The sequence below is a fragment of the Meleagris gallopavo genome, chromosome 5 (assembly GCF_000146605.3).
Source record: "Meleagris gallopavo isolate NT-WF06-2002-E0010 breed Aviagen turkey brand Nicholas breeding stock chromosome 5, Turkey_5.1, whole genome shotgun sequence".
Lineage (NCBI taxonomy): Eukaryota > Metazoa > Chordata > Aves > Galliformes > Phasianidae > Meleagris > Meleagris gallopavo.
In genome coordinates, this window is record NC_015015.2 from 22,680,869 (window position 1) to 22,703,615 (window position 22,747).

The 22,747-nt window shown below is 43.5% G+C and overlaps 2 protein-coding genes across 4 annotated transcripts; one reads left to right on the plus strand and one right to left on the minus strand.

The window, feature by feature from the left end:
- Window positions 1–3: 3 nt before the first annotated feature.
- ACP2 (acid phosphatase 2, lysosomal) lies at window positions 4–8,347 on the plus strand (the record flags this gene model as incomplete). Its single annotated transcript, XM_010711429.1, has 9 exons — window positions 4–54; window positions 2,309–2,461; window positions 2,833–2,931; window positions 3,091–3,180; window positions 5,191–5,323; window positions 5,399–5,487; window positions 6,100–6,206; window positions 6,438–6,613; window positions 6,692–8,347. Coding segments are annotated over 9 exons (1,035 nt in total), but the record flags the coding sequence as incomplete, so codon positions are not given.
- Window positions 8,348–8,690: 343 nt separating this feature from the next.
- Window positions 8,691–22,600, minus strand: DDB2 (damage specific DNA binding protein 2). Of its 3 annotated transcripts, none has more exons than XM_003206415.4 (11): window positions 22,379–22,600; window positions 22,094–22,277; window positions 19,965–20,095; window positions 17,958–18,149; window positions 15,136–15,302; window positions 13,955–14,054; window positions 12,454–12,631; window positions 11,283–11,428; window positions 10,864–11,028; window positions 10,507–10,552; window positions 8,691–9,875 (listed from the first exon to the last, which is right to left on the minus strand). In XM_003206415.4, exons 2-11 carry the CDS (start codon window positions 22,263–22,265, stop codon window positions 9,649–9,651), a joined length of 1,524 nt encoding a protein of 507 aa, XP_003206463.2. In that variant the 5' UTR covers window positions 22,266–22,277; window positions 22,379–22,600; the 3' UTR covers window positions 8,691–9,648. The 3 variants fall into 3 exon arrangements, with proteins under 3 accessions (XP_003206463.2, XP_010709665.1, XP_010709666.1); XM_010711363.3 differs by lacking the exon at window positions 15,136–15,302 and adding an exon at window positions 16,948–17,093 and having other exon boundaries at window positions 22,379–22,595; XM_010711364.3 differs by lacking the exons at window positions 13,955–14,054; window positions 15,136–15,302 and having other exon boundaries at window positions 22,379–22,594.
- Window positions 22,601–22,747: the final 147 nt, after the last annotated feature.

The following is a 22,747-nucleotide window of genomic DNA, read 5'->3' on the forward strand; positions in this document are numbered from 1 at the left end:
GCTTTGCGGCGGCGGTACCGCGACTTCCTCAGCACCTCGTACCGGCGGCAAGAGGTGAGTGCTCGAGGGGGTGAGGTGACGGGAGAAAGGAAAACAAAACAAAACAAAACCACAACTAAGACGACGACGAGATGGAGGTAAAGCTCGTCGATCTTCGCCCCGCGCCGTGGCTGTGGGAGCGGCACGCGACGCCGCCTCGTTCTGCGCTTCCGCCACCGAGCGCGGGGGAGCGGCGGGCCGGGCGCCGAGCTTTGGCTGCTGCATGCTGGCGGCCTTAACGTCTGCCCAACAAAGCCGTTTCTTACTCGAGATTGTTCTGTCGCAACAGCAGATCCCGGTCAGAAAGAAGAACGTCACCTGTGCTTCCGTGCCCTCTCCGCTACACTGCCCATGCTGTCACACAGCCCATACAAACAGCTGTCCCCAACCAAAAGTGACCCTCTGTTCCCCTCCAGTGTAAAGGTTTTGTTCTCCCATCTGCTAACTTTCCTCTCTTGCTCTGCGGTGTTGCCCTGCTTCATTCCAGTTCCTGAGAAACTGACAGTCATCAGTGGACTTCATTAAAAATATTCTGGAGTCCATGTGCAGCCGTGTGCTGTGCACAGAGGGACATCTGAAATTCCCCACATCGTGGTTGACCACAGGGCTGTGAATCAATGGGAACATGAACAAGTGTCATGCTGAGTGGTACGCTGTCATGTGGTTGGAAAGGAAAGCTTGTCCTACTGCTGGCCTTGCATCGCTTCAGTTGTTTTATCTGAGCTTACTTGGAGGCAAATGAAGAGTCCCCATAAGATTTTCTGTTGTTGCTCCCACCCATTTTGGACTCTCCAGTAAGTACACAGCTTGGTGTGGTTCAGATTACATCTCTTTGACATTTGTCTTACCAACAAAACTTCCAGTGTCAATTCAAACGAAGGTCTTTTAACCTTCCTCAGTAGTTTTTTTCTAAATATATTCCATTCTTATAAAGCTTTTGCCAGCTGAAACTGTTCTCTTGCTTGAGAAAGAAAAACAAACCACAGCACATGCAAACAAAAAGTGTTCTGCTAACCAAGCCTGAATTGAGCAGGCTTGAGTTGAGCAAGCTCACTTACAAGAAGTGTTGCCTCTGGTTGATACCTTGTGACCATCTGTCACCTGACTCAGCGACAGGCTGGAGCCTTGGCAAAAGGTGCTGAAGAAAGCAAATATGCTCAGGGCTTAATTGTTCTTTTTTTTTAATGACACTTAGAGAAGTAGATTCTTATATTTTAAAATATTTCATTTCTGCTTCTTTTGAGCATACCTAGGATGGAGGCAATCCTATCTTACAAGTACAGGATCAGGGTTTTTTAAGCCACAGTTAAAAAGTAAATGTAGATAGAGAGGGTCAAGACTTTTTTTTGCCATGACTTGAGTTTTGATACACAGTTTACATGGGAGGTGCCATACACAATGAGCACGCTTTTTTTTTTTCTTACATTTCTCACTTTTCATTTAGCATTTAAAACAAAACCCCAATCTTGACATTATATTTGATTCTCCTGGCTTTTCTTGTTATTTCAGGTCTAGTGTTGGTTTTTAGTATGTTCTTTTCTATGAGTTTATCCTATCTTAGCACTGGTTTCCCTTCAGTTTCCCCAAAGCGTTTTCAGTACATGGATATCAGAATACCAAAGATTTTACCACTTTGACCTTCTGAACTCTTTTGTATTTTCTCTTTCCTTTCTGGCTCAGATTTCTCTCTGAGCTCTGGAATGGTAAGTCTTGACCCATTAATCCCAAAAGTACACATTCATCAAGTAAAATCCCATCTTCCTCACTTCTCTTTCTCTCTTAGACCACTCCTATTTCCATTTCTCAGGTGGTAAAGCTGAGGTGTGGAGAAGCCAGGTTTTTGCATGAGCAGTAGCTTGCTTCTGAAACAGAGAACTGAATATAGCAGTTTGCTCCAGTCCTGCCTTGTAAATACAGTGCACTTCCTATCTGTGTCCATCATTATCTGCACCTCTGTCTTGCTCTTTTCTTACTAGAATATTCAGACTCCCTTCCTTCCATTTGTAATCTCCACACGTCGCATCTTGCTGTCCCACTTGCCCAGAACAGAGTGCTCTAGTGCTACACAACGAATCGTCTCTCATACCCATCCTTATTATTCCATCCAGGTTGACAGCAGCAGGCTCAGTCACTTCAGTTCCTGTTATCCTGTTGTCTGTGAGCAGCTGCAGGGCACTTGGCAGTGTTCCTCAGCACACACGTTGTCCCGTGTCTAAGCACTATCACTTACAGTAGCAATGCTAATGGTGCATTGTCCCTATCCTTGCAGATCTTCATCCGCAGCACAGATTATGATCGGACGTTGATGAGTGCGGAGGCCAATCTGGCCGGCCTGTATCCCCCAGAGAAACAACAGATGTTCAACCCTAACATTTCCTGGCAGCCTATCCCTGTACACACAGTGCCGGAGTCTGGGGAAATGGTAAGTTAGTCCCAAGGATATGTACTGATTACTCGAGTAACATGTTATGCTGACTTCTCCAGAAGTCTTTCCTTCGGTCTCAATTCAGACTGTCTTAAGTTTCTCCTGAAAACCTGTCTTGCAAAGATTCTTCTGTTCTTTGAACAAGATGAAAACTGAAGGTCTGTGTTTGTACAGCCAATATTAGCCACAGCCACTCACCAGACCACACACAAGCTGGAATGTGTTAGAAGGCAGTACCTGAAGCTGTTCATAGATGCATCCCACCAATCAGAGTTTTTTGTATGTCAATTTTGTTTGTCAAAAGTCCTGTACGTACAAATCCTGTCCATTCGTATTCTCGGTGACTTGCTGCTCTTGTTTCTTTACAGCTATTGAAGTTTCCATTGACCCCCTGTCCACGATATGAACAGCTACAGAATGAAACACGGAACTCAGCAGAATACATAAATAAGACCAGAGACAACTTGGTAAGTGATCGTTTGCATGAAATAAAATTGTCTTAGGATTTTAGTTTAAATTTTGTTACCTCTACGTTATCTGAGAGAAGGGTAGGAAGATTCCATTTTGTGAGCGTAATGCTGTATGAGGTTGAAAAATTGAAGGTCTCTCTGTGCTCATACCTACAGCAATTCCTGCAGATGGTGGCAAACGAGACTGGAATCCGGGATCTCTCTCTTGAATCTGTTTGGAGTGTGTATGACACACTGTTCTGTGAAGTAAGTTTGGTTATCCTCTTACAGCCAAGAGACTTTGGTCTCAGGGCTCTGTTACCTCTTGCTTTGTAGTTTAAATACCATGCCACAGGTGCAGTAAATTATTCATTTGAAAGTCACTAGAAAATGACTGCAGTCTGAAGTCTCCACAGACAGCTGAGTTACGTAGAAATGACATTTCTGGAAACACGCTAACTTTATGATTTAAGTTAGAGGCTTTAAATTGGGACCATTCCTGATTCTACCTCTGCCTCTGTTAATTTGGGTCAGTTACTTCTTTCTGTGCTTCTGTTAATGTTTATTTCTCTCTGCTAGGTTAAGTGGGGTTCACCAACATCTGGGTTTAGATCTATTATGAGATCCTATGACAAAGACTAGAGACACATGCTACTTCTCTACCACGTGGGGCGAAGCCCAAAACTCACAGTATTTTGTTGAAAAGCACATTTTGTGAAGGCTTAAAATAAAAATCAGGTTAGCTAATGCCAAAGTGAAGGTCATGCGTGCAGGAGACTTATAATTATTGCATACATTGCTTTGTGTACAACTGTATAGCGTAAGGAAGCATGTTATAGAGATCTTTAGTGTCAAACTAGGTAGTGTTGAATCCATAAACTTAAGTATTCTGACACTCTGTTGATGCTAACTCTGTGTCCATGCTAGTACTGTGGACATGCGAGGCTAGTTAGTTTGCTGGTGGTGGTACATTAACGTATCTATATTTGTCCTTTGGGGATGTAAAGGATAAATCTGCATGCAGTTGCACTTTGCTCTGTAAAGCAGCAGCTTGAGTTGCTGCAAGCTGAGAATATTCCAATCCAGAGTGGCGCTGCACTGTGTAAATTTGCCCTTTGTATCACAAACGTAATCTCCTATCACTCTGAAGCAACTTCTATCAGTAACAAAAATCCCTCTGATCAGAGAGATTAAGAATCCTCACTTTCAAGACTGACGTAAAGAGCTTGCAAATTGAGTCAAGAAACCCAACTGAACCACTGTAGCCCCAAGATCTCAGGCAACAGCTCACTGTCCCAAAGTGAAAGAGAACACTGTAAAGAAGAGGAGATCCACTCTCAAAACTATACCCTCATACTGATTAATCTCTTTAGACACTTTGAATTTCCTCCTTTTTTCTCACTTTTACGAACAGTGCCCTGAAGAGAAGTACTGTTTTTCACACTGGAGCCAGGAGATTCACTGTAACACCTAGATGAAAATAAAAGCTCAAGAAATGCCTGAACTTAGCAGCTATTATTTCTGTATAGTAATGAAAAACTAGCTAAATATGTAAGTTTCTAATAGGAACTGCTCAGACAGAATGAGCCCTTAAGGATATTCAGCCTCATCTTCTGGCATTTTAATGGGATGCGGCATAGAAAATAATCTGAGTAATGCCAGGGAACCACAACTGTTTGTCTGCCAGCATAACTGATTATTTCTTGTAAATGGTTAGCTACAAAACAAATTCTTTTCTAGATTCCCAGTTACATGTATTTGAGGTTTGATTGCTGGGCTGTATCAGTGGTGCATCCCAGTACTGTTGCACAGTGCTTGCTAACATTCTTTAGTATCCTTCACTGGCCCTCAAAGCCTCCTGGGGAATTGTGCTGCAGGTCCAGCAGAAAACTTGGGTCCTTGTGCTCTCCGGCGTCTTTTTGTTTCTGACTATGTGCCATCTGCATACACATGTAAAGCAAAAGCTGTACTGTTGTAACAATAAAAGCCCGCACTCCAGTTGTGCATTTGCAGAAAAGTAGCTCCTAGATTCTAATCTTTACACTTCTCATGATTAGTTTCTAAAACAACATTAAAAAGGAAGGACACAAACTACCTCTATTTTCTGTATGCAGTGTTCACAGTGAGGATAGAAGCATAAATAGAAGAGGGTCATACTTAAAGTAAAGCAGGAACACAACAACAGTTTGGGCAGGACTCCAGACACCTTGACTCCTGTTCTCTGATTAATCTGTGGTCTGTGCTACCTGCACATGAGTATTCTCTGTCTCTTCCTAGCAAGCACACAAAATGGATTTGCCATCATGGGTGACACCAGATGTCATGACTCAAATGAAGCAGCTAAAAGACTTTGGTTTTGAATTTCTGTTTGGGATTCATCATCGGGTAGAAAAAGCTCGTTTGCAAGGCGGTGAGTGCACAAAGGAAGGAGCTTTCTGCTGCTTTGTCTGGATTTTGAATCTTAATAGTTATTTGTGTTTGCCAGGAGTCCTGCTGGATCACATTAGGAAAAACCTAACCAAAGCAGCAAATGCCTCTGCCCACCAGCAACTGAAACTACTTGTCTATTCAGCGGTAAGTCAGAGGCTAGGTACTAGCTTTGGTCCACTTACCCTTCCTCACTGGGAACTGGGGCTTTAACCCTTTCTGGCTTCTCCACAGCCTATGCAGTAAGCAGGAGATGTATCTTTGCCTTTGGCTAGGTGGGATGTGCCGTGTCTGGCATCATTCCTCTAGGGCCCTTGAGGAAAATTCCTAACCAGCACTTCGCTCCTTTTAGCTCAGACTTGTGGATGAGACTGGTAGTCTTTGGGAGATAGTGCTACACTTAGTCAGTGGATGGGTTGGTGGTACTCAAATGTGATATTACAGCAGTGTAGCTAAAGTCACGCCCCTAACTTTTCAGCAGCCCACTGACTGGAAAGTCAGGCATCTCTCCCAAAAATGCCCTGTAGAAAATAATTTGTAACAGAATGATGCAGGACATATAGCTTTGTTTCACTTCCTCTCCTTTTCTGGCACCATCTCAGATCACTTTTCAAACAGTACTGCTCCTTTCCCATCTTCCCTGTGGAAGTAACAATGGGGACTTCCCTTCAGCACTGTCCTGTCCGCTACTGGTATGGTCTGAGCTGCCCTGCCACATTCATGAGGGTGACTGATTTGGTTTTTTTCCCTCTTTCTCAGCATGACACCACACTTGTGGCACTGCAGATGGCTCTAGATGTCTACAACAAGATTCAAGCACCATACGCCTCATGTCATTTATTTGAGCTGTACCAAGAGGATGATGGGTGAGGGCTGCAGTAAAGATGTCTGCTGTGATTTCACCTCGAGGGTTAGATACGTAGGCTAGGTGTAATCTAGGGGGATGCAATCTTGGTCCTAGTGGCAGACTCTTAGGAAGAAAACGACCACCAGACGACTAAAGGAAATGGTGTGCACACTAAGAGCTTTTTGGGAAGGGATGACTTCAGCTGGAGGAAAAAAAAGAAAACACCTATTCCTGCTTGTTTTTTTTCCAGTAATTTCTCTGTGGAGATGTTTTTCCGGAATGAGAGCGGAAAGGAACCTTTCCCACTGACAATCCCTGGCTGTCAGCAAATATGTCCATTGCAAAAATTCTTGGAACTCACAGATCCTGTTGTTCCTCAGGACTGGGAGCAAGAATGTCAGGTAGCAAGCAGTATGCGTGACACAGGTGAGCCTAAGCTGGACCAGATAGTGGCAGACAGGGAAAGCTTGGTATTATACTGACTGCTTATTTTCTCCATTGCAGGACTGTTTGTGGGTCTGGCTGTGTGTGGATCCATTCTCCTTCTCCTTATAATCCTCCTCTTGACTGTACTCCTTCGCATTCAGTCTCAGCCCCCTGGCTACCGGCACGTTTCCAATGAGGGAGAAGAGCAGGCCTGACAGTTGCTTCAACTCCTTCCCAGGCAATAGGAGGGAGCAGTGTTGCCCCTGAGGATGATTGGACATCTTCAGTTACTGAGTATTCTGCTTTGGCCACTGCTTCCCAGAATGAAGCTGGACTGTGATTTTTGGATGCTTTCTAATGTGATGTCCCAGAGAGAGGATTTACCTAATCTAATGGAAGTGGCACATTTTAATTCTGAGAAGCCACTCTACTGTGTGGTGCCCCAGCCCTCACACAACTTGTCTGGGATTCCCACCATGGCCAGTTGAAGCTCATGAATAATTTTCCTCCTTTCAGTGATTGTAAAAGTAACCACTCATCATGACTGTAGCAGAGGCACTTGTTTCTCCAGAAGGTGCCACATCTAGGACAATCAGGAATTGCTTCTCTTTCCACACAACCTGCTTTGTGTGCTTTTCTCTCAAGCCCTTGGACTGATGCTGGTGGGAAGGCTGGGCTTGGAGTAGAAGGCCCACATCACCATGTGCAGAGTTGGCAGCTGGTCACGCAGAGGAAGCTGCTGCAGATGATGGCAGATAGTGACAAGTGGTTCCTGAGGCTGCTAAGTAATTGTTACTAGTCAGTTCTTCCCCTCCTCACATTGCAGCTCAAGAGAAAAGAACTGGCCTGGGATCAGGACAAGACTGCAAACCTGGCAGTAGTTTTTTTGGTATTTGGTTCAAAGTTATATATGATCCACAGAGCAAAGAGCTTCAGGATTAGAATAAATGCCAGCTCCTGTATTGGTTTTTTTGTTCTTGTTCATTGTTTTGTTTTGTTTTTGTTTCCTGTATTCCCTACTGGACAACCTTATTCAGAGGAAAAAAATAAAATCAAATTGTAAGGATCAGACTTTGCAGGTAACTGTGGATCCGTTCATCTGCCACGTTTTGGCTTTCTGTCTGAAGTGTGATCCTTTCTCCAGGCAAGCTGGATGGAAGCTGTGGGACTCTCTGCATGCTGCAGCTGCCAAGTGCTCACCACCTGCCTCACAGCTTCTGGCAGAAGATGAGAGACTGCGGCAGGCACCAGCACAGGCTCTTCACATGGTGATGCTGCACATTCACTTCCCAGTTTTAGTTCCTTTTCTGCTGCAGTTCCCTTTCCTTCTTGGTAGCAGAAGCGAGTGCTTAGGCTAAAGACATTTCCTTTTCTTCCTCTGTGGAGTACCGTGGGGACTTTTCCCCACACCATAATTGACATATGCCAGCATGGGAACTCTGAATCAGCAGAAGCAGCTTGCTGTTCTCAGCATCTTCTTCACCTTTTTGTCCTCTGAAGATGTAATCTAGGTTTGCTGCACAGCGAGGCAGTCATAAAGCAAAAGCCTGTGTGAACAGGCACAAAAAAAGAGGTAATAGAAAGTGCATTTAAGGGACCAGACCTGTTATTTTTAAAGGCAGCAAATTTTGCACATGCAGAAGAAAGGTTTCCATGATGATAATGACTGTGAATGACTTTCTGTAATTGTTCCAGTACATTTCCTTTTTATCATTAAAATCAAATTCACACTGAGCTTTATTCTTCCTCATTAAGATTTCACAGGGTTAACTCCAGTGTGCTCGCCGTTGGAAAACGGATAACTTAGTATATCCTCTTCCAAGGTAAATTCCTTGTTTACTAGAGCAAAGTGAGAATTGAAACAATGTTGTTTGGCTGGTAGAAACCATGCATATGTACAGCTTGTAATACAGCCTGTCCAACTGGAAAGGTCCATTGCAGATACAGCATTATGACAGACAGAGAAATCAGTTCTAATTCTCGTAGTTCTCCAGGAGAAAGGTTAATACCTTCTAACCTCCCAGATAAAAACAGTTCAGCAGAATACTCAGAGCACCCATTTTATATCAAAGAAGTATTTCAGTTTAGTACAAAACTTTTATTTATATCAAAGCTGTAAAACTATAAAGTGAACACAGAGAATCTGAGCAGGTCTAAAGCCTAGCCCATTCATCAACCTCTGGAGCAAGGCTCCCAGACAGCTTTATAAGCAAACCAGAAAAAGCAGATTTTTACAGTTTAACAGCAGTTGTGAGATCTGACTCTGAAAAGGGGCATCTGAAAGAAATCCCTCATTTCTGCTTAACAACACACCCAACATTCTGAGGCACGCTGGCATGGGTGAAAAAAAATACTTAACTGGTAGCAAAAAAATGCCTAGAGTTCAGAAGACAAAGAATCAGTAGGTTCTTAGCTCTATATTGCCTATGCATCCCACAAGGCAGATAAAGAGGTGTGGCATCATAATGTTTTCCACGGTCTAGTTAAATAGCTGCAGGTGCAGAATAGGCTTAGCCTGAGGTTTTGACAGATGCACATGCTGCAAGAAGCTTGCAGATGAGAAAGGTTGGTGTTTCCTTAACTCACTCAAGCTATCCATCACCTCACCCTTGTGAACATTCTACCTTTCAAGACATGAATCTTGCTAACAAAGGTTTCCTCAGTTCAATTTGACTAGAACAGTCTGGAGACCTCATCACGGGCTGCTCCACAGCAGACTAGAGGAGATGATATCCTGTTATCACACTGTTATGATAACAAGCAGGCTGGAAGCAGTAACTTCAGCAGGATCTGAAAACATCTCTGAAGTTTCCTTAGAAACTCTGAAGTGCCTCAGAAATTAAGTGGTAACTCCACTGGCAACTCTCTAGAAGGAGAAGCAAAGAGAATCATGGAAGCAAGATCAGATCTAGGGAGGAAGGACAAAGTAGAAGGCTAATGCCCTGCAGTGCCTATTCTGCCCACTGCCAGCACTGAATTTGTCTTCTATGATCAAAAAAGGATCAAAATACTCTATCAGTTATATAGATCCCTTTTCACTTCCTTCCCCGTGATTTAGAATCTTTGGGTTTTGTTCCCATCTCTTCCACTTCCCAAGACAATAACTTAGCTTTGAGTTTGCTTGTCCCAGGGTTTGCCTGTCTCTGCCCTCCACGTCTGGATAAACTCCGGCTCCCAATCCCCTGCTCTGTCATGGCTTTCAAAAGATGCTCTTGCTTCTTCATCACCATCTCCTCCCGGCTCCAGATCAGAATATTAAAGCCTGAGAGGAAAAACAAAAACATTGCGTTTTGTGTATCAGAAAATTTTTATAAAAATACAGTACCATAGGCCATGCCACTTAGATGCCAGAAATTCAAAATATTTTATCTATTCTAAGACATTTACACGGTATAGATGATGCAAATATATGTATTGCAAACAATCTCTAGGTGGCCCACAGAATTCTGCTCTAATTGAGAAAGTCCTAGTCTTATCTGTCACAACTATAAACCACACACCTATAGTCAGCTCCCATAATCTCACACAGACTAGGAAAAAACAAATACTCTGCTCCAAAGCCTGGAAAATGAGTCAAATAAAGGGAAAGTGCTACAGCCTAGCCAGAAAAAGCCTCTTTTCTCATCCTGTTTTCTGGAACAATTTCACGGCCAGCAGATGGCAGCAGCCTCTGGCCCAGGGATGGCTTCTGACTCCTCCGGAAACGTGCTGTTTCATAACCGCCAAAGTGGAAGAATACTAAGAAGGTCTCGATTTCATTTACATATGTAGGAAACTGTAGAGGACTACTAGTGAACGGGATTTGGGAAACCCATACCCGCAACTTGTTTAGTCTCTGAGAAACAAGCCTGCCCTTTTCCAGGAGCTTAATGTTCCGGGTTCTTTTTACTTACCCATGCCAGAGGCTAGTGTGTCTCCCATAGGGTTAAATTTATTCAGCTGAAAATAGACATAAAATGAGTCTGTAAGAGCATCACTGGTTACATAACAGAGGCATAAAAGCACCACTGTTTATATAATGGCAACAATCTGGAAAGCAGAATGTTCTCTAAAGAGCATCACAGGAAACCTACAGATGACCATAGAACAGCCCTGCTCGAGTCAGCAGCTTTAGCCAGCAGTCATAACCCCACGAGAGCATGAGTCTGTCACAAGTAAAGCAGACATTCCTGTTGCTCTAATCCCTGAAACCTCTCTCTTGGCTGCATATCAATACTCAGAAATACTTTTAGCTGCAGTGCCCAACTCACCGAGATTATACCAGATGCATTCGGATCATAGAGCTGACAAGCCATCTCCCCGGTGTTTCCATCAAATATATCAACAGTTCGCAGCTCATTCACTGTGTAGCCTGGGAACTTCGGGTCTGGATAGCGACCCACCACGATGAGATCATAGCGAGGATGCCACGTTGCCTAGTCATAGAGCAATGGAGAGTTAGAGAGCAGGGCAGAGCTGATGCTGATGCACAGCAGACAGCCAGCAGTGTGAGCAGCAGCCTGGCATCCCACCCACAGCCTGAGCAACAGGAGCATCCTCAGAAGGTTGCAGAAGTATGAACATTCACTCACCAGTGTTATATCCTGACCAGAAACCAGACCATTTATTTTAAAGCCTGCTGCTAGCACCTGGAGCAATACACCTCTCAAACTACAGTGACTTAACTTGCCTTAATAGGTGTGAGGTGCTGGAACTGCCGATGTGGGTGTGGGATGAGATGCTGAGGCTTGGTCCAGTCTGAACATGAATAAACCCTGATTTCATTGCGCTGGTCTGTGCTCAGCAGCTTGGCACCATCTGTTGGGCTGAAGTAAGCTTGAGAGGGGGACAGTAAGCCAAAGATCACAATGCTGTGATTGACATGAAACACAGAAGTCATATTTGTCTGGAAAACCATAAACTCTTTTTACTAAGGATATGAATGTGGCTGTGCATCTCAAGAGACAAGGCTTCGCCCATCTCAAGCAAACTCAAAGCTCTTACGGTAAGCTGAAACCCATCACACTGGGTTACAGAGGGCAAATCACTATTCTCATTTTAGAGTCGTAAACAAACACTGCAAACAAAGGAACCTCTTCACTCAGGTAGAAAGTCACAAGTGTAGGAAAGTACATGAGCCATGAAGATGACAAAAGAGACATGGCACAGACGTATACACACTGGTAGAACTGCAGTCGAGGAACAGAGCCCTAATTCCTATATCCTGCTTTTATCAAAGGGACTGTCCCAATATATTCAGATCTGCTTTTCTCAGGTTCAGTCTCTAACCTGTCTTGCCATACACAGCCTCTGAACACAAAAAGCCAGCACAAGAACAGACTGCAGCGTATGGCTGAGTGTAGGGGGAAACCTCTGAGGCAGCCCTCTTTAGATCTGTTCAAGCTGCCATGAAACCACGCTCTACTAAACTTGAAAGGCAATACCTTAGGAAGCACTGAGCTCTAAGCTGCCTGTCATAAACAGAACAAACATTTAAGTATGCTTCTACCACTAATACCACTAACAGCAATTAAAAATAATTTACTCAGAAGGTGAAAAAAGAAAAAACCAACCAGGTTAGCCATTTTTATAGTTATATTAACCTTCTCCCAAAGCACTCTTAAATAAGTTAATGTTTGATGTTTGCATTTAAAATTATATGAAACTTGAACAATTTGCATCTGATTGTATTGAGGTTTGTTCCAAAACAAGAATACCAACTCATGGTTTTGTGGAATAAAAGCAAGACAGAATCAAAATAATTTGGATACAGACTCAGATGAAAAAGAAAGCAGGAAAAATACATGGATGGGAGACTCAGCCGACATGCATGCAAGAAAATCCTTATCTCAGGAGCTCACCTGCATTGACAGGTTTGTCATGAGGAAGTACGTGAAGAAAATTTGCTTTGTCTTTAATGTTTCTGAGGTCCCAGATTTTAACTGTCTGATCCACAGATGCTGTGGCCAATAACCACTCACATCGAGAGTTAAACTCCACATGAGTCACTTTCTTCTTGTGCAGTTTCAGCCTCCAAATCTGCAGCAAACAGAAAATCACAAAGGAAAAAAAAATCATGAGCTAAAGTAAAGAAATTGAATAAAAATCTACTAGTGCAGAGGAAAGAGGCCACACATTTAGAGAATAAAATAAAACCAACTACAATACACTAGGAGTTTACCTTGTGGGAGCAAGAATGGAGAAGAGTGACCTTGGAACTATTCAATTCTGGAAGAATCTCTAGTCCATCAATTTATTACAGCCACAGGAAAGAAAAATGCAATCCCTGGTTCACCAAGGAAAGTATTAGTACCACGGTACAAAGCAAGACTTCATCTGGAATACTTCATGCAGTACCAGTTTTCCACTGACAGAAAGACTAAAACAACTGGAACAGATACACAAATGAGGTGCCAACATAACAACAAGAAGGAAGAGTCTGCTTTGGTGAAGATTCGAAAAATGTGCTTTCTTTATTTTAATAAAAATGAAAGATGACAGAGGATGTAATTGGCTTCTAGAAATATATCAGAAAATTAAACATAAAGGAAGCAAAATATTTCAATTATCAAGATCAAGTAGACATAAACTGGCTATGGATACATTTATACCGGACATCTCTATACTAATGGGTATCTCCCAAGTGAAGAAAAGACCTTTGTCACATTCTTTCAGAAGAAAAAAATGGAACAACTAGCTTGGAACGAGCACAGCTCCTATGGAGTATTTATAATTCTGCTCGCTAATTTATACAACTGCCTCTGGCCACAGCACACTGGGCAGTAAATGCTTACAGATGTTACCCTTGCAGGCAGGAGAAATGGTAATTCCAGCCTGACAGTACAGCAGGTTCTTATAAGCAGGACCAACTCCAAGTGTGTTCTCTAATAGGTTTCTGCGCTACTCCAGTCTGGCTGTGCCTGCCCTCTCATGCCTAACAGCAGTAGTGCAATTTCTATCCCACATCCACTGAATTGCTCTTGTGTACTCGCAGAAGGGTACCTATCAAAGCAGTATCTACCAAATGGCCTCCACCAGTGCACTGTTTTTGGAAGCATGAAGGTTGCTGGCAGAGGGCATTTATGTATTTACTACAGGTTGCCCAGTAATTACTCTGCCCAGCATCAAATACCCTTAAGGAAGGGGCAGCACATCACACAGTCTCTGTCTGAGAATTGTTATTATGGTGTTCACCTATGCAGTTGGCAGAAGCACAGAAAATCTCACCACCTAAACAATGGCAGGCTCATCTTCTCAACTGCAAGGCACTTGTACTTTCCTACACTACAGGGGCCTGGAAAAAAAGAACACAGGCCATGAAGATTCCCCCCCCAAAAAAACACTTAGTGAAGCCATACTAACCTCTTCACCAGAAGTGCTGAGCAGGACCACATTGCCCAAATTATCACCTGTCACCACAGCACGGCAGCTTGCAGAAACATCAACACTGCAGTACCAGCAGCTAGAGGGAAAGAGACAAAAATCAGTGCTACCTCCCGCTACAGGCAGGTGAAGGCAGCAGAGCTCTAGTTCACACCTTATCCCTGTCTCTGACAAAGGAGAATGCAACAGATTGCATCTGTCATCCTCTCTCTGATCTGATGGTATGGCCCTCAACAGCAGGAAAGGGGGTGGCTTATCAGCAATGCTAGCTTCTGGTGACTTAATATGAAATAATTCCTAAGGCGTCTATGAAGTGCTCAATAGATGGGAGTGTGGCATGTTGGGACAGCGGAATATAATAGAAGCTGAAAAGTCACTCCGAAACCTCACATGGACACACCCAAGTGACACTGGCAAATATATAGAAATGGCTTTTAAAAAGGTTTTCCACAAAACAGGAAGCAACGGAAAAGAAAAACAAGAGGACTAGAAAATTGCATTTCTAAACTATCTGAACTTTACGCTCCTAGAAACAAACATGAATAGAGGCTTATTTGATAAAGACATACTTCTTAACCACAGCTCTGCTGGGGAGGTAGGCCCAACAAGAGTAAAGCTGTGTTCCTTTGGGAACTTGGGAAAGCTTCACTTGCAGAGCTAAATTATTCTTGAATTCAAGATGGAAGAGATTAGCATGGTGAGCCTGAACTCTTCACAGGACACAATAGGGTAAACCCAGTAAGATGAAATTCAGACTCTGCAGGAAGGGTTTTTTGGAATTCCTATCCTGCCTGAGTTGCACACAAAAAACACAAAACACTGATCACAAAGAAGAGAAGAAAGTTACTCTGTACATTATACAGTGAAGCAGTCAGTATGTATAAGATGGGAGATGGTGTCACCAGAAAGCAACACCAGAAGGTGGATGCAGCGTACTCAGCTACTGCAAAAGCTAAAAGCCCTGTGGCTCTCTTGCTTATCACCCACTCTATAGTGCTGGAGTGGGGCCCAGGAGCCTACCTGTGAGCTCCCTCACAGGACCAGTTCATATCAAGAATCTCCTAAAACTTGCAAAGAAGTGTACATTCACACGACCAGAGCCACAGCATTAACACAGCATTACAGAGCAGAGATTCAGCCTCACTCTGCTCCCTCCTCACCAAACATTATGGTTCTCGTGGCCACAGTCCGGGGCACGGGAGATCACTTGCACCGCTCTGCCCTCAAGGTCCTGCAGACTTAGGGTGCCATCCCCTGATGCCACATAAAGCTTCACTGCCTCATAAGGACTGAACTTGATGTCTCCAAGAGAATCTCCTGGCCCTTTCTGGAATACATACAAAGCCAAAAGGTATCAAGGTTAGAGTGGAAAAAATCTTAATACAACTCATCTTCTGGAACACCCTGCAGGATTCTCTAGGTACGATGCACAGCTTTCTGGCAGGGGACTCACAAGAACAAGATCTGTTTCCAACCTAAGCACATACATTCTGTATCTGTGGGTTCAGGCCCATCGCTTTGGGCTGCAAACCTCATTAACAGTACTGCTTCCTCTGCACTGGCTGCAGGACAAATGTGCAGTGAACCACCTCACTCAGATCAGCTTAGGAGATTACAAGACAAATACAACACTATTCCATGCAGAAACCACAGAAAATCTTATGACAACCCTGCATTAAGCTTTCTCACAGTGTCTTCATTTACCAGTTCACCACAGGCTACTTCCAGTGCTTTATCTGGTCTTACTCAAGGTACCCCCAGGAAAAACGAGAGTAATGCCAAGAGAAATCCTACTGCTAACTACAAGGCACAAGAGCCTCATGCCAGAGCTGTTTTCCCCCAGCCTGTCTTCTGAGGAAACATGGAAAACCTACAGAAACAAAGACAGAAAACAAGGATGCTGACTGGAAGTCTCCAAACTCTGGTACTCAAGTGTCACTCTGCTGCCCATACAGCAGCTATTTAACAAAGATGCACTGTAAATATTAGCTGTTAAGAGGCCAGCGGAGACAAAAAAGGCCCTGCTACAGAGCCTGTCTGCCCTCACAGTAGTGGAAGAAGGATGGTGTATCTAGGCAAAACTGTGATAGGCATTCCATTGGGATACAAGATCCTGTCCCCAGGTGGGTCCAGAACAAGGTCTATCCCACCTTGTTCACCTAGCTATTCATCTCAGCACCACTAAAGATCACCTTCTGTCTTAAGACAAGGCTGCACCAGGAACAGCCAGATTGGAAACCAACCACAAAAGCTGCTACCAGAAATAGCTAGGTGGAGAAATGCAAAGAGCAGGCTAACCCAACTTCTCCTCACTTAGCTTTCAACAGTGAACGGAATTAACTAATTGAAGAGCTCAGGCTTCCTCGTGGGTCCACAGAATAGACTGAGAGGGTGATTCTAAGCACAGGAATATAGAATTGCCTCTAGAGATTCATCTCCTCGTTCCACTGACTCTTAGTTTTGGCATTTTATATAAGCATCGAAAGTTAGGTGGAACGAATCAGAAGGATCCTTATGACATGCACCACTTGAAGGCAGTGGTGTTAATGGAGGAGTAGTGGGGGCACAAGAGATTGCTCAGCAAAAAACCATCTGGCAGCGAGCAGCACTGCTACCAGGTCAAGAGGTTAGAAGGTCCCCAGGGCAGAGTTATGGAACTTACAGCTGAAGAAACTCACTGGCACACCCCATATTCCCTTGTGTAACAGGTAGTAAGCAAGCAAGCATCTACAGCCCTCCCCTTAATGAAGAAAAGCTCCTTCCTACCCACCACCCCATTTCAGAGAAAAATAAAGAGAGTGAGTCTTCCTGGAATACAGAGAGCAGCACTGAAGTTTAGAGGCAAAGGAGATGAATATGGAGAAGAAGCCCCGCTCCCATATATAGAGCCAAGCATCTCCCTTTCTCTCTCTTTTTTTATAGTGCTCCTGCCAGCAGGACACAGAAGCCCAAAACATTGCTGTATTTCTTACTCCCAGTTCTCGGTGATGGTGAAGACCCGGGAAGTATTGCCATTAAAATCCTGCAGGGTGGTACTGCCGGCAACTGATGAAGTGTACAGCTGACTAGGGTTAAAAGGGTTAAACTTCATTCCTGTGATGGCCCCTCCAGCTCCCATCTACAAGGAAGGGGATGAACAAGAGAAAAATCCACTGAGTGATGGGGAAGGAGGGAAGTGCATTCTCTAAATCTGCATTCACTTGCTATTTCTTAACAGCAACAGTGAAACACAGTACAGCCCTCCAGGAGGCAAAGACAACCATACCAACAACCACGTCTTCCCACATGGCAGCTGTCTGGGCAGCCGCCCCTCCAGAGAATAAAACTGTACCTCCTCCAGTCCCCAGGTAATGTATTCCTTGGCTGGCTGGCACCACAGTATTAAAAAGAGAAAGATGACTCTGGAATTCTTGGAGGATATATCCCCTCCCAGCATATACATATGTTAGTTTACAAAAGGACAAAAGTTAAGAGTCCCTTCAAGTCCCTGTAGGAATGACAGTGGCTGAATACATTAACAGTGGGCATGCCAGCTATGTAAACCACCCATTCTAGCTCAGCTTTTCACTTCAGGTGAAGAGATTTCGTTTCTCTCCACTCAAAGATATTTTTTCCTTCATCTGACACAGAATAAAAGGTGAGCAGAGAAAGACCAAGACCTAAGACAGACCTGCTCTGAGTACTCGTTTCTGGCATTTCTTCAAAATTACTATTTTGCCAATTGCCAAATTATTTTCTCACTGAACACACACCAAGTATTGTTCCATTATGAATTTAATCAATACATCTCTGTTTTCCCCAGCATTAGAAAATCTGGAACTAAGGAATGACTTGCTGGTACATTTCAATTGTTACGCTACTCCTCAATCTCCATTTCAGTTTTGGGCCTTTATGCACATCTCACAACAGATGTCATTTTTGCAACTATTTGGTCGTGCTCCAGTTTTCCATTCCTACCCATTCCATACACCCAGAGACTTACCCCTTTTATGAAGCAGGTTTTAGTAAGTACTTCATAGTCCCAAAGAATGATGTCTCCACCTTTGGAACCAACAGCTACAGTACTAGGGTGTGTTGGATGCCACTCCAGGCAAGTCACTCTCCTGTCAAAGGGACTTGCTGTTCGAAAAAGGCGGTATGAGGTCAGTGAACGCAGAAAGGGCAGCTGTAGACACTGTTACAAAGATAAAACACAATAATAACTTCTGAATATCTCTGAATGCAGAGTGCTAACAATTCCTAATCACCACCAGCCTTAGCACACTCACACAAAATGCTAAATCCCTCTGTGCAATGAAGAGAACACACTGTTCCCCAGGCAAGCAGCCTGTGACCACACAAAACCACATCAGCTATAGTACTCAGAAAATAACATGAGAGATACACACTTCAAATGACGTGCAGGGAGCTAAGTATTTTAGGTTGAGTTAAAATAGCATGATAACTAATATTAAACAAGGAGAATCATAGAATCATTTGAGCTGGAAGAGACCCTAAAAGGTCATCTAGAGCAACGTCCCTGCTATGAACAGGGACACCTATAGGTAGATCAGGGTGCTCAGAGCCCCATCCAGCCTGACCTTGCATGTCTCCAGGGACGGGGCATCCACCACCCCCTTGGGCAGTGGGCTCCTCCACCCAAAAGTGCCTCACCACCATTAGTGTAAAAAGCAACATCTTTATATCCAATCTAGATCTGCCCTCTTTTAGTTTGAAACCATTTTCCCTTTTCCTATCACAGCAGCCCTGCTAAAGAGTCTGTCCCCTTCTTTCTTATAGCTCCCCCTTTAGATACAAAAAGGCCACTCCCATGTCTCCCTGGAACCTTCTCTTCTCCAGGCTGAACAGTCCCAGCTCTGTCAGCCTGTCCATGTAGGGGAGGCGGTCCATCTCTTGGGCCATTTTTGTGGCCCTCTTCTGGTCATGATACAACAGCATCTTCCCTATGCTGAGGACTCCACAACTGGACGCAGTACTCCAGGTGAGGTCTCATCAACACAGAGTAGAGGGGCAGGATCACCTCCCCCGGCCTGCTGACCCTGCTTCTGTTGATGCAGTGCAGAGTACAATTGGCTTTCTGGGCTGCAAGGGCACACTGCAGGCTCGTGTCCAGCCTGCCATCCACCACTACCCCTTTTCAGCAGGGCTATGCTGTTTCCTTTTGTTCCCCAGCTTGCATTGATAGTGTGGGAGCTGACACAATGGAGGAGAACACATCTCCCACCAGAAAAAGAAACTGATGACTACGCCTGCACTGAGCATCCTAAAATGTTACTCATCACCTAGAGATACAATAATATAGCCTTCCATCCAAACTGCTTGAAGCACAACAATACAGCATAAGAGCAAAGAAGAGCAAAACAGAGAAGAAGAGTCATAACACAACTCTATTGTTATTCAGCTGAGGAACAGGTACTGCTTGGGTGATGATGGTGATTTCTTTAGCATTTTGATACTTAAAATAGACAAATCATCTGAAAGATAAAGATAGCCCAGGTGCTTCCCACCTATGGATATCACAGAAAAAGTTAACTTTCAAATGACAGGAACATGACTCTGAACATTAGGAAAAGATTAGGGACTTGAGGGAATTAGTCTGTGAAAAAGAGAAATCAACATTAAATTATACATGATTAGCAAAGCAGAGCAGACACAAAAATAATATGACAAAACAGTTACATCAGTATGCAAAGGCAGCACTGTGCAATAACCTAAATGGTAGTGAGCAAAGTTTAAATATAATTAAAGAAAGCACAGAATGAATACAGGATAAAGTGTTGCAACAAGACTATCTCAACTGAAAGGGACAGTCATCCCAGTACTGGTATTTTACAGGACTAAGAAACACAAGCGTATGCCAGATCTGGAGCAACAGACTGTGTATGTGAACATTAAACCTCTTCAAAGTCTCCTCACTTGTGTTCGAGAATTTTTTTTTTTTTGTACAGAGATGAGATGTTTAACATTTCATGAAGGAGGAACTCCTCACCTGCCTGAGCTGTGCCCGGATGGAGCCTCCCAGCATGTTCTGGTAGACGTAATGAACAATGCTGCCCTGCCACTTCGGCTGATGGAAAAAGGCTCTGGTACTTTTCATCACAGTCCCACCTCTGTTCCAACCTGCCAGAGAGAAAAATGAGTAAAAGTTACTGAGAGTCAGTGCCCATTGTGTTCATTCACTTAACAACATGGGAAAACACCTGCATTTTCTGTTAAATTCATGACAAGCTTCAGCCACGAGAAAAAAAGACTCAAAACATGTCTAAGTTGCAAGCAGCCTCTGCAGCCTATGGAGTCCAGTGCTTCCCGTAGGCTGCCAGAGCTTTGTGTGTGCCTCTGCACATTAAACCTTCCTTTTCCTCATCAAAGATTTGCCAGAAAGACAAAGAGAGGATGAAAGCAAAGCTTCAGGCAGTGCATCTCTGGGACAGTATAGAACCTGAGTGATTCAAACTTGGAATCTACCTAAAGCTCCAACAACCTGGAAATACATGATGGGAGGGGATGAGCCCATGTGTACAGTGGAAGATCAGTCAGAAATGTTACATCTGAAAACTCCCAAAGCGTAGCAACATGACTTCCCATGCAGTTCCTGAAATGCCTGTTTGTGAATTAGAATTTTCTATCTGCTTGTGCTGTAGCTCATACAGTCTGTCTAGAGCACTGTGAGTTTTGTTTTTGATAATAGACTTGCTGACGCCTCATTGCGTGAAAACCTTTCTGTTCAGGGTGGTTTTTGCTGAAAGCACAGCATGCTTCTACATTCTGTACATGTTCCAAGTTTTTATCTTCAGAGACCTTTACATAAAAACAAGATTTGTTCAGTCCCACGTCTGTGATCTAATCATCCTCACGGCAATTGTCTGTAACACTCCAACATATCTAGGTGTCAAATGGGAAAGATGCCTTTCTTAAGGAACAAAAAAGCTATTTTAAATTAAAGACACTAATGAAGAAACAGAAGAGCAACACCATAGGTATCATTCCATGCAATTAGAACCTGAATAAAATCTTTCTTTAATGCAACCCTGGAGCTAAGAAATGCAGAAGTGCAAGACTAAGCCTCTATATTCACATGCCAAAACAGAGCCAACATGCCACACCTGCTGAAATGGGAATAGAAGGATTGATATTTTAATTCCTTTCTTTTCCCCCACAGAAGAATTAACATTCACAGTTCCTTCTTCAAAGGTGATAGAAGGAGAGTTTTTTTCAGATTCAGTTTTATTTCAAAGGATAAGCTATTAAGAACAAATTCTAGGCCTGCTTAGCATCTGCTGTAACAAACCCTTTCAAAACAGATTTCAATTGCAAGAAACTGAACCTGTCCTAAAAAGACAAGAAGAAAAAAATATTTTTTCCAACATATATAAAAATAAATCCTTACAGTAACTGAAGTCTAAACAACTTTTTTGTTACTGCAAAGGTTTTCCCACCATCTTCAAATGGGAAAGATGCCTTTCTTAAGGAACAAAAAAGCTACTTTAATTTAAAGACACTAACCATCACTTCTCTCTCTTTCAATAAAAAGTTTAAGACATCTTTAAGTTACAAATCAGAGAGGAAAAAAAGAACATGAGAAGTAATTAGTGAAAATTCTGTCCAGTCTAATCTGAACATAGAGGTAGAAAATATTTAGTATACCTCCTTACTTTAGAAAGTTAGAATACACAAGGATTAGGTGGAAATGTCAGTTTAGACTGCATGCTGTAGAACACCAAACTTACAACCATGAAACTTCATTAAGAACTGCATGGGAGAAAGAATGATATGTGACCAAGGTCAGTCTGTCCTACACTAAAGCAGATGTCTGCTAATTTGAGAATTCCATGGAACTTAACCACTCTGCAGTGGGCTGTGACAGTATTATCAGTAAGCAGGCTTCTATCAAGGGACAGAGTCTCAAAAACGAGACTCGTGTACAAAGACACAGAGCAACTAGACAGATAACTGGAGGATGTACTACCCCACTGCAGTCCGTGTTATACCTCCAATATCCTCCGCCCTATCTGAAAACTCACGTCTGAGCGTGTTTCTTGGCATCCTCCCTCTTCAGCTAGTTAATGCCTGCGATTTAGGGTAAATCTGGCTGGGAGTAAGAACCTGAGGAAACGTTACCAATTTTCTCTTGGGCTTTGGATGTTTTCCTCAAAAACAATTTCTTTGCTAGTGGCACATTCTCTAGTCCTTCATAGTCCAGTTTCCTTTTCCCAGCTGATATTGCCTCTTCTGACCGATGCTCATGTGTCTTTTCATGCTTCTTGTCCTTGGGCTGGTTCACTGGAGCCATTCTGTCTGACCACTAAAAGCAAACAAAGCACGGAAGGTAAGACTGCCATACACAGAAGACAGAGGAAAACGGGGGTGAAGCACACCCCAGTGGCCTGGAAGCAGCAACTGTACCTGGTGCCCCTTTCATCGGGATGACAGTAGCTTTTTGTTGCGCACTGCTGGGGAAAGGAGCAGGTTCAATAAGCTCTTCTTTGTTTCCACATGAAAACGAATGCATCTTAACACTAGAGCATGTTTTGACAGATGTGCTTCTACAGAAAGTTTTAGCCTAAAACCTGCAGATCTGCATAAAGTACATCTGTGCAACCACATAATGCCCGACTGTTTCTCGGTGGCTCACAGCAAGCTCTTCAGATTCCGCTAAGGAAGAGATCAGAGCCGTTACAAAGCCGGTCAAGGCTGAGTGCTTTCCCACCACGTGTTCAGACGACACTTCCTACCCAGCGGCCGCTCACAGCCCGATACGCGGCTCGGGGTCCT

What these genes read in the sequence shown, in the direction of transcription:
- DDB2 (XM_003206415.4), bottom strand. Translation starts at nt 22,265, where the DNA reads ATGGCTCCAGTGAACCAGCCCAAGGACAAGAAGCATGAAAAGACACAT. An exon ending in TGACAAACCTGTCAATGCAG is followed by an intron (nt 11,429 to 12,453) that starts GTGAGCTCCTGA and finishes CCCCCTCTCAAG; the next exon opens with CTTACTTCAGCCCAACAGAT. An exon ending in AGCACCTCACACCTATTAAG is followed by an intron (nt 11,029 to 11,282) that starts GCAAGTTAAGTC and finishes CTCTATGACTAG; the next exon opens with GCAACGTGGCATCCTCGCTA.